The sequence below is a fragment of the Schistocerca serialis genome, chromosome 2, assembly GCF_023864345.2.
Source record: "Schistocerca serialis cubense isolate TAMUIC-IGC-003099 chromosome 2, iqSchSeri2.2, whole genome shotgun sequence".
Lineage (NCBI taxonomy): Eukaryota > Metazoa > Arthropoda > Insecta > Orthoptera > Acrididae > Schistocerca > Schistocerca serialis.
The window spans coordinates 118,955,406-118,967,253 of NC_064639.1; the positions used below are offsets into that span (position 1 = coordinate 118,955,406).

The 11,848-nt window shown below is 39.7% G+C and overlaps 1 protein-coding gene across 1 annotated transcript in view; it reads left to right on the forward strand.

Moving 5' to 3' along the window:
• The window catches only part of LOC126456794 (solute carrier organic anion transporter family member 5A1), a 243,415-nt gene extending 232,917 nt beyond the window's left edge, over nt 1–10,498 (forward strand). Inside the window, exons 14-16 of the mRNA XM_050092584.1 lie at nt 618–806; nt 8,284–8,432; nt 9,150–10,498. Coding sequence (XP_049948541.1) covers nt 618–806; nt 8,284–8,432; nt 9,150–9,448 — 637 coding nt within the window. The 3' untranslated portion in view covers nt 9,449–10,498. The remainder of the gene's footprint in view (nt 1–617; nt 807–8,283; nt 8,433–9,149) is intronic.
• Nucleotides 10,499–11,848: the final 1,350 nt, after the last annotated feature.

An 11,848-nucleotide genomic window follows, 5' to 3' on the forward strand; every position in this document is an offset into this window, starting at 1 on the left:
GCGAAATTTTCATATTCTCTTGCTTCCTACATGCAAACTCTTTGTCCTATAGAATAAAATAAAATGAGACCTTTTTGTAGGGAATTTAATGTAGTTCAATTTTGTTCTGCAGTAAGTTTTCATTGAGGCTATGATTTTTTAGTTATTGAAGAAAAACTTATTTGAAGGTCACTTTTATACCTATTTCTTGAATACTTTGAATACTGTGGCCTGTAACAAAAACGTATCCCAGTACAAAATATAACTACATTAAATTTCCTACAGAAAGGTCATATTCATTTTTTTCTGTGAGACTAATAGTTAGCATGTACTGAGCTAGAGAATATGAAAATCTTGCACTTGGTACATGCACAACAAAACAAGATTCATGGAATATCCATGCTTCCCAAACCTTTCAACTTTTAAATTCTTTGCTGTACAAGAAAGTATATTATACAGTACTCTACTAAATCTGTATCACTATCACTATAACAAAAAAACTTGTCATGAATTAATTATTTCTTGTAAATGGTATTTTTATTTAGTTTTGTGTTACTGCATGCTATTGTGTAACAAACTTGTTGTCACATTGTGTAGCACTGCAAGATAACTGAATTACCATTATTCTTTTCTTTCAGATCTGTGGGTGAGGAGGAACGGTCCTTTGCGTTGGGTATGCAATTTGTCATATTTCGACTCTTTGGCTACATACCAGCTCCTATCTTGTTTGGTAATTTAATTGATTCCACATGCCTTCTTTGGAAAAGTGAATGTGGAGAGAAAGGTGGACGTTGCCTCTTGTACGATATTGAACAGTTTCGCTTTAGGTATGTACCCTCACAGTATTTCATAGAGAAACTTGGTTGTGTACCAAACTGTTATGTGTAGTACATTAATACATTGAGAACATAGATTAAACATTTATACTGTAGAATGGGTTATTGCATTGTAGGATGTGAATGTGTTATGGTTATTCATTTTTAAACAGTGAAGTGTTTGATATTATCCATTACCACTTGTATACTGAATTCTGTGAGAGTGGAATGCAGTTTTAGACGCAATTATAAAACCTGCAACAAGTTGGTGAAAATATAAATGTAAAAAGTGAAAAAGAAGCAGTTAAAATCAGAACTGGAAAAATTAAAAGAGCATACATGAAAGGTGTTAATTAAAGAATTACAATACAGTGGTAAAAACAGAGGTGATATATGGCTCAGAAGCACTACTTTCATTTGGATGCAAAATGGCATTAGAAGATTGGGAAAAGTATTAGGCATAATCAAGATCAAAGATGTAAATTGGTTTCTCAGAACAAATAAGGAATATACTCTTTCTGCCCTAAAATAATAGATGAGATTAGGGAAAGATGTGCTACACTCTGTGGACATGTAAAGAGAACGAAAGAAGACAGAATAACAAAGAAGATCCACAAAATGGGAAAACAGGCTAAGAAAGTGGGAGGGGAGGTAAGACAAAATAGGGCTTAGAAGAAATGCACACTGAACAAGAGACATACTGAACAGTTACAAGTTCAGTTTAGAGGTAAAGAAATTTTGGTAAGAAAAAACAAACAGAAAAACATCTAGTGTGAAATGGGGAAAAAGGCTCGTTCTGAAAAAAATCAAAGAAACTTGGAGGGGAATGAAGTAAAAGAGAAATAAATAGTTCTTTTGACATAGTCCTTAGCTTGCATATAGCTGATTGCTAATTGTGTACCGTGTTCACGCACTGGGAAAGCATGAGCTAGTTGGTAAAGTTCTGTATTGGTGAAAGTTTCAGCCATCTGAGTAATTATCCACTAGAAACTAGTTATCGTATTTGTTTGGGGGGAAAAGTGGCTGGTTGTAGTTATTACAGCCATATATAAAAATGTTAACTCTTGTGTCATAATATATCACACATTGTGCAGGAGTTCCTAACCTATAGAAAATTTATATGTATATGGATAACTTGTTTGCCTCAGCTTGTAATTACTACCGCTGGGTAATGAGAGAGATAAAAAAGCCCATCTCAAGGTCATTTATGTCACAAGCAACATAATTTTAGATTTACCACAATATTGGTTACTGACATTTTTAATAACAGACAGCTGTGCATAAAACAGTATGCTTCTAAAATTAAAAATAGTGCTGTCAAGCATACAATATTTGTGGGAGTTGTGTAGTCCATCTTCTCCATTAGATAACTTCCAGGTTATTGAATGGATTTCTTGTCATTCTGTGCCCATCTAAAGACTGTAGGAACCTATGACTTTATGCAAGATAACAAAGTTTGACATTTTAACACCAGCATCAAAACAAGTGGAGCTCATATTAAATCTATATACAAAAATATTCAGATCTTTCTGTTTTACTTTAGGGAGTATCATTATGTGTTTTAACAGACTCTAATACTTGACAGATATGTTTCCAGACTCTGTTTCATACAACATTTTTTTGTGTCCATACTTCATTGTCTGTGAAAGTTACCGACACTACTACAGATAATTTCAAATGGAATAGAATTTATTTCAACCTTTAAACTTTTATGTTTTGTTGTACCTGAGTACACTTAACATACTTTTGCCTGCTGTTACCTTTTAATATTTTCATCAAATCTGAGATAAGGAAAGTAATAAATTTGTTAAAATGAGGCGAGATACCCTCAGACTTCAAGAAGAATATAATAATTCCAATCCCAAAGAAAGCAGTTGTTGACAGATGTGAAAATTATCAAACTATCAGCTTAATAAGTCATGGCTGCAAAATACTAATGCGAATTCTTTACAGACGAATGGAAAAACTAGTAGAAGCTGACCTTGGGGAAGATCAGTTTGGATTCCGTAGAAATATTGGAACACGTGAGGCAATACAGACCCTACAACTTATCTTAGAAGCTAGATTAAGGAAAGGCAAATCTACGTTTCTAGCACTTGTAGACTTAGAGAAAGCTTTTGACAACGTTGACTGGAATACTCTGAAGGTGGCAGGGGTAAAATACAGGGAGCGAAAGGCTATTTACAATTTGTATAGAAACCAAATGGCAGTTATAAGAGTCAAGGGGCATGAAAGAGAAGCAGGGGTTGGGAAAGGAGTGAGGCAGGGTTGTAGCCTCTCCCCGATGTTATTCAATCTGTATATTGAGCAGGAAGTGAAGAAAACAAAAGAAATATTCGGAGTAGGCATTAAAATCCATGGAGAAGAAATAAAAACTTTGAGGTTCACCGATGATGTTGTAATTCTGTCAGAGACAGCAAAGGACTTGGAAGAGCAGTTGAACGGAATGGATAGTGTCTTGAAAGGACGATATAAGATGAACATCAACAGAAGCAAAATGAGGATAATGGAACGTAGTCGAATTAAGTCGGGTGATGCTGAGGGTATTAGATTAGGAAATGAGACACTTAAAGTAGTAAAGGAGTTTTGCTATTTGGGGAGCAAAATAACTGATGATGGTCGAAGTAGAGAGGATATAAAATGTAGACTGGCAATGGCAAGGAGAGCGTTTCTGAAGAAGAGAAATTTGTTAACATTGAGTATAGATTTAAGTGTCAGGAAGTCGTTTCTGAAAGTATTTGTATGGGGTGTAGCCATGTATGGAAGTGAAACATGGACGATAAATAGTTTGGACAAGAAGAGAATAGAAGCTTTCAAAATGTGGTGCTACAGAAGAATGCTGAAGATTAGATGGGTAGATCACATAACTAATGAGGGGGTATTGAATAGGATTGGGGAGAAGAGGAGTTTGTGGCACAACTTGACTAGAAGAAGGGACCGATTGGCAGGACATGTTCTGAGGCATCATGGGAACACCAATTTGGTATTGGAGGGCAGTGTGGAGGGTAAAAATCGTAGAGGGAGACCAAGCGATGAATACACCAAGCAGATTCAGAAGGATGTAGGTTGCAGTAGGTACAGGGAGATGAAGCAGCTTGCGCAGGATAGAGTAGCATGGAGAGCTGCATCAAACCAGTCTCAGGACACACAACAATAGCAACAACAAAATTTTTTAAAGCTATTTAAATGTAAATATTTCCTAATAACAAAGGTGATGTGACTTACCGAACGAAAGTGCTGGCAGGTCGATAGACACACAAACAAACACACACACACACACACAAAATAGGCAAAGATGATGTTGAATGACAGGTGAGGTATGAGTGGCGGCAACTTGAAATTAGCGGAGATTGAGGCCTGGTGGGTAACGGGAAGAGAGGATATATTGAAGAGCAAGTTCCCATCTCCGGAGTTCGTATAGGTTGGTGTTGGTGGGAAGTATCCAGATAACCCGGACGGTGTAACACTGTGCCGAGATGTGCTGGCCGTGCACCAAGGCATGTTTAGCCACAGGGTGATCCTCATTACCAACAAACACTGTCTGCCTGTGTCCATTCATGCGAATGGACAGTTTGTTGCTGGTCATTCCCACATAGAATGCATCACAGTGTAGGCAGGTCAGTTGGTAAATCACGTGGGTGCTTTCACATGTGGCTCTGCCTTTGATCGTGTACACCTTCCGGGTTACAGGACTGGATTGGTGGTGGTGGGAGGGTGCATGGGACAGGTTTTACACCGGGGGCGGTTATAAGGATAGGAGCCAGAGGGTAGGGAAGGTGGTTTGGGGATTTCATAGGGATGAACTAACAGGTTACGAAGGTTAGGTGGACGGCGGAAAGACACTCTTGGTGGAGTGGGGAGGATTTCATGAAGGATGGATCTCATTTCAGGGCAGGATTTGAGGAAGTCGTATCCCTGCTGGAGAGCCACATTCAGAGTCTGGTCCAGTCACGGAAAGTATCCTGTCACAAGTGGGGCACTTTTGTGGTTCTTCTGTGGGGGATTCTGGGTTCGAGGGGATGAGGAAGTGGCTCTGGTTATTTGCTTCTGTACCAGGTCGGGAGGGTAGTTGCGAGATGCGAAAGCTGTTGTCAGGTTGTGGGTGTAATGGTTCAGGGATTCCGGACTGGAGCAGATTCATTTGCCGCGAAGACCTAGGCTGTAGGGAAGGGACCGTTTGATGTGGAATGGGTGGCAGCTGTCATAATGGAGGTACTGTTGCTTGTTGGTGGGTTTGATGTGGACGGACGTGTGAAGCTGGCCATTGGACAGGTGGAGGTCAACATCAAGGAAAGTGGCATGGGATTTGGAGTAGGACCAGGTGAATCTGATGGAACCAAAGGAGTTGAGGTTGGAGAGGAAATTCTGGAGTTCTTCTTCACTGTGAGTCCAGATCATGAAGATGTCATCAATAAATCTGTACCAAACTTTGGGTTGGCAGGCCTGGGTAACCAAGAAGGCTTCCTCTAAGCGACCCATGAATAGGTTGGCGTATGAGGGGGCCATCCTGGTACCCATGGCTGTTCCCTTTAATTGTTGGTATGTCTGGCTTTCAAAAGTGAAGAAGTTGTGGGTCAGGATGAAGCTGGCTAAGGTGATGAGGAAAGAGGTTTTAGGTAGGGTGGCAGGTGATCGGCGTGATAGGAAATGCTCCATTGCAGCAAGGCCATGGACGTGCAGAATATTTGTGTATAAGGAAGTGGCATCAATGGTTACAAGGATGGTTTCCGGGGGTAACAGATTGGGTAAGGATTCCAGGTGTTCAAGAAAGTGGTTGGTGTCTTTGATGAAGGATGGGAGACTGCATGTAATGGGTTGAAGGTGTTGATCTACGTAGGCAGAGATACGTTCTGTGGGAGCTTGGTAACCAGCTACAATGGGGCGGCCGGGATGATTGGGTTTGTGGATTTTAAGAAGAAGGTAGAAGGTAGGGGTGCGGGGTGTCGGTGGGGTCAGGAGGTTGATGGAGTCAGGTGAAAGGTTTTGCAGGGGGCCTAAGATTCTGAGCATTCCTTGAAGCTCCGCCTGGACATCGGGAATGGGGTTACCTTGGCAAACTTTGTATGTGGAGTTATCTGAAAGCTGACGCAGTCCCTCAGCCACATACTCCCGACGATCAAGTACCACGGTCGTGGAACCCTTGTCCGCCGGAAGAATGACGATGGATCGGTCAGCCTTCAGATCACGGATAGCCTGGGCTTCAGCAGTGGTGATGCTGGGAGTAGGATTAAGGTTTTTTAAGAAGGATTTAGATGCAAGGCTGGAAGTCAGAAAGTCGTGGAAGGTTTGAAGAGGGTGATGAAGTAACAGCTTGTTGTGAAAGCTTGAATTTTGTGTGTGTGTTTGTGTTCGTTTGTGTGTCTATCGACCTGCCAGCACTTTCGTTCGGTAAGTCACATCACCTTTGTTTTTAGATATATTTTTCCCACGTGGAATGTTTCCCTCTATTATATTAACTATTTCCTAATGAACACTTGAATTAAGCTATTGAATTTATGTCGTGTTGCGTAACTATATAGCAAGAATGTCTTGTTTACTCTCGTGTTGTGTGCACCACAGCTGAATGACACTTTAGTGCAGCCATTACATCATAGTTTTGACTAGTAAGAACAATAAAGCTAAACAGTTGTCCACACATCAACACTCTTTCCTCTGTGACAATGGCATCATCTGCTAACAGAAGCAAATACACTCCTGGAAATAGAAATAAGAACACCGTGAATTCATTGTCCCAGGAAGGGGAAACTTTATTGACACATTCCTGGGGTCAGATACATCACATGATCACACTGACAGAACCACAGGCACATAGACACAGGCAACAGAGCATGCACAATGTCGGCACTAATACAGTGTATATCCACCTTTCGCAGCAATGCAGGCTGCTATTCTCCCATGGAGACGATCGTAGAGATGCTGGATGTAGTCCTGTGGAACGGCTTGCCATGCCATTTCCACCTGGCGCCTCAGTTGGACCAGCGTTCGTGCTGGACGTGCAGACCGCGTGAGACGACGCTTCATCCAGCCCCAAACATGCTCAATGGGGGACAGATCCGGAGATCTTGCTGGCCAGGGTAGTTGACTTACACCTTCTAGAGCACGTTGGGTGGCACGGGATACATGCGGACATGCATTGTCCTGTTGGAACAGCAAGTTCCCTTGCCGGTCTAGGAATGGTAGAACGATGGGTTCGATGACGGTTTGGATGTACCGTGCACTATTCAGTGTCCCCTCGACGATCACCAGTGGTGTACGGCCAGTGTAGGAGATCGCTCCCCACACCATGATGCCGGGTGTTGGCCCTGTGTGCCTCGGTCGTATGCAGTCCTGATTGTGGCGCTCACCTGCACGGCGCCAAACACGCATACGACCATCATTGGCACCAAGGCAGAAGCGACTCTCATCGCTGAAGACGACACGTCTCCATTCGTCCCTCCATTCACACCTGTCGCGACACCACTGGAGGCGGGCTGCACGATGTTGAGGCGTGAGCGGAAGACGGGCTAAGGGTGTGCGGGACCGTAGCCCAGCTTCATGGAGACGGTTGCGAATGGTCCTCGCCGATACCCCAGGAGCAACAGTGTCCCTAATTTGCTGGGAAGTGGCGGTGCGGTCCCCTACGGCACTGCGTAGGATCGTACGGTCTTGGCGTGCATCCGTGTGTCGCTGCGGTCCGGTCCCAGGTCGACGGGCACGTGCACCTTCCGCCGACCACTGGCGACAACATCGATGTACTGTGGAGACCTCACGCCCCACGTGTTGAGCAATTCGGCGGTACGTCCACCCGGCCTCCCGCATGCCCACTATACGCCCTCGCTCAAAGTCCGTCAACTGCACATACGGTTCACGTCCACGCTGTCGCGGCATGCTACCAGTGTTAAAGACTGCGATGGAGCTCCGTATGCCATGGCAAACTGGCTGACACTGATGGCGGCGGTGCACAAATGCTGCGCAGTTAGCGCCATTCGACGGCCAACACCGCGGTTCCTGGTGTGTCCGCTGTGCCGTGCGTGTGATCATTGCTTGTACAGCCCTCTCGCAGTGTCCGGAGCAAGTATGGTGGGTCTGCCACACCGGTGTCAATGTGTTCTTTTTTCCATTTCCAGGAGTGTAGGTATGGAAATTTGTACCTTTTCACGATTATGTCAGGAGTGCCAGCAAAATGTTACAAACTGAAAATTACATTTGTCAACAACATTAATGAGCAAAATTTTCCTTTGAATGATGGCTGCAAATTTTGATAGGAATCATACAAGCATAGTTTATTTTTATGAAAGATGTTTTTCTTAGTAGTAAAAAATTGATTAATTGAAAACTGATATTATAATTCAAAGTAAAAAACTGGAAGTATCTTAAACTTGGAAAATATTTTAGTTGTTGTATAGTTAAAATGAGTAAACAAACATCCACAAAATTTTGTTTCTGAGTGCATTTAGTGGCAAATAACATTCCATAGGCACTGCTTATAAAAAAGATTCTATATTTGCAGGTATGTGGGTATATGTGCCGGAATTAAAATACTGGCATTAGCCCTCTTTATTGTTGATTGGTGGTTGGTGCGGAGGAGGCGACAATTGGAAGAGCAAGCTGTAATGACAGTTAATGATCTTGTTGGTTCAATCATTAGCCTTGACAAATGTAAGTAATGCTTCTTTATAGCTGTCAGTTTAAAACTGCGGGTACGTTAAGTATAACTCCTTATAAAGCCACTGTAGTGAGCACATTATTTCCTGCATATAACATATTATATGCTATACAATTAAATTTGGCACAAAATTATGGTACTTAAATGTGAGAGGGAGAAAGGCAGAGCAGGAGGAAATGGATTTAGGAAAAAATCCAAAGAGGAGAAAAAGATAAAGATCCATAAAGAACATTTATTAATATGATATTGGATTGTACTGCAAGGGAAAATTAACTTCTGTTTTTGATCTGGTATCAGGACTTTTCAAAATGAATACTGTTGAAAATTTTCTTATACTGACAATACAGAAAGAGTATTTTTGGCTTTTACTGTTGCATATAAGGAAAAAGAAACATGTTATAGAACAGATTTATGTACGTGTGTTAATGAAGTTATAAAATGATAGTAAGACAATTGAAATCACAGCACAAAATTTAACAGAGGAGAAATTTTCTTTTCTTAAAATCCTATATCATGATGCCTCCAGCCCCATAGAGTTTTTGGAACTATTGTTCAAATACGCTATTCCACTACACATACAACAGGTATAACATAATGATAATTTTATGACTGTGACTTGCCTTATAAATTTTTATTCATGTTTATCCAAAGTATGTGAGCTGTAGTTGCTTACATTCCATTAACATAATTTAATCATTGTGAAATTTCAGTGTTTGAGGAACGTCCCGCCACAAGCCAAACAGATGTGAAGACCCTCACAGTGACTACATCGTACCCAGCATCTGAACAACCAACGCCTTCGTCGGACTCATCAGTTGAACCTGTTGAGCAGCGACTGGTGCCAGTGATTCCACCGCCCTCTGAACTGCAAAAGCTTGAGGGTCCGCCTGAATCAGTCCAGTCACCTTCCTGTGATCCAGTTTGTGATGATGTGTCGTGTGTACCATCTGTGACTAAAAGTGAGAAATGGGATCACAGTAAAGATAGTCCTGCCGGTGTAGGAGTTTAATGAAAATTGCTGCCTTAGAAACATGGTTAACTCATCCGTGATGAGTGTGATATTTATTTACATAGATGGACTTTCCACATGCAGCTGAGTTATTTCAGATTACTGCTGCAGCAGCATAAAAGACTTATTTTATTACACAGAGGCATGTGTAGAAGGTAGATGCATCAAGCTTTATTTTCTGTAGCTAAGCCTGTCGTATTGGCTGTATGTTCCTTGCACATACTGGAGTTTCCTGTGATGCTGGTGTGTCAGAAATGACGAATGGTGTGTGAAAGAGATTTTAATTTTGTAACTTATTTAATTCCTGCCTTATGAACATAAAAACTGTTACAGTGAAATGTGAATGCATAAATGAGCATTGTGGGGATCCAAGACTCGCAGCATATGAAATAACTGCTGATTCCAAGACACTGGTATTGTTATCTTGCACATCCAAGTTGCTTCCAGTTTAAGCTCTGTGCTGAAAATAGCATGGCTAAAGTAGTTACAATGATGACAGCTTAAAGCTGTGATACGTTGATATGTATTAAACAAATTATTTATTATTAATAATTATTTTTCAGTTAAATGACAATGTAAAATTGATGAAAAGGTACATTGATTTGTTGTAAGTGATATAACTAAGGGTGTGTTTCATCAATAAATGTCTGTGATTGAATGGAATTTCTATAATTTGTTGATCTCAAAACATGTAAGTCAATTCCAAATCTTGAGAAAATAATGCTGTGAAGTGCTGTGAGGTCACTGAAAAGTAAGACAGAAATGTGAATAATGTGAATGTCAATAGTTTTCTAAAAAATAAAATAGAAAATCTTGTTACTATTTATAATTTTATAAAAACGATATAAAGGCATATATTTATATGCCATATTGTATGTATGTAATTGTAAAATACCTTATTATATAATTCATAATTGTGACACGTGAAACAATGTGAGTCAACAGTTTTCATATTTTCTTTCTATGTTTCTTACTCTTTTAATTGCAGATTGTTTTTAGCAATTTATATGAGGCTGTATTTTAGACTCAATATTTTTAATATCCAAAATTATTTTAAATAATTTTGATGCAAGCTCAAAAATATATTTTGCATAGCGTTAACAATGGCATTGTATAAATTTTTACAAACCTCTTAACAATCAATGGACATCAGAATTTCCTAATGTTGTCTTTAGTTTTTTTTAACACACAATTTGGCACAATGATACAATTAACTAATCAAGTGCAACTGCTTATTAGTTGCTATGGGAGAATATTAAATTGTATTTCTGCAGCCAATTCCGCTGTCTGTCACTAGAGAGGCAAGTGTCCAACGCTGATTCATTACAATAGTTTTAATTTGCTTTTCTGAAACTTTTGCATGCATCTTGCTTCTCCTTCCCTGACTGTAGCACACTTTCATAATAAAATGCATAGTCATAATTAAATTCAGTTTCTCATACTGCTGAGATAGGATTTTTTTCCTTTGGTTGAAAGGAGAGATAAAATTTGTGACAACTACTGAAGCAGTTAATTTCTCTTTCCATGTGACTTTTTATATGTAATTCTTCAGTGATTTAGTATAAGCTTTTCCTCATGCAATTAATTTTGATGATATTAAAAGTTATCAGTACATTGTAAATCAAGGATGTGTGGTATTTTTATTATTAGTGTTGAAATAATTAACAGACTTTTTGTCACTTAATATCAGAAATGACTTCAGTATTAGATACTGCAGAGGGTCCAACTTGCATGTGAAGAAGTAAGAATTGCGTATGAAATTGTTATTGTTATTACTTTTTGTAATACAGCTGTTTGTTTGAATGTTTGAAGGAAAATTCATAGCTTTGGAAGGAAGAAAGTTGAAATGTTTGGAATCCTTTTTGACTGTTTTGTAATAACTGTTAATTAAAATATGTGACAAACAAGCACAAAATTTACTTTCCTTTTGATCGCAGTCCTGTGCTTTGATAAAATTATTATCTAGATAATGCTTTTTGTTGTTATTTTATGCAAATGGTACAGAACAAACTGTAATCATTTCTTATAGTAATCAGTCACAGACTAAAATAAGTTAGTTTTATCTCTTTTAACACGCTGTGTTCTCCACAGATGAGACTCCAACGTGTACTGCTGTAGTCAGCACTTCATTTATGTTCCTTTTTTAATCTGTTCCTTATTGTGGTCTAAATTCATTGTATTCCATCTGTTTTGTCAAATGCAGCAGATATTTGTTACAACCCAGTTGACAAGTTTCTCTTAACTCTGGCTGTCGATAGCCCAGTTCATTGCATCAAGTATTTCTTAAGCTTTAAGTTTGATATGTGCATGTGAATCACCAGGGTTGAGGTGTAGGAAGGGTATTTTATTCAATTTTAGCTCTCTCCATGTCTTACCTGTTATTATCTTGTCAATGTATTT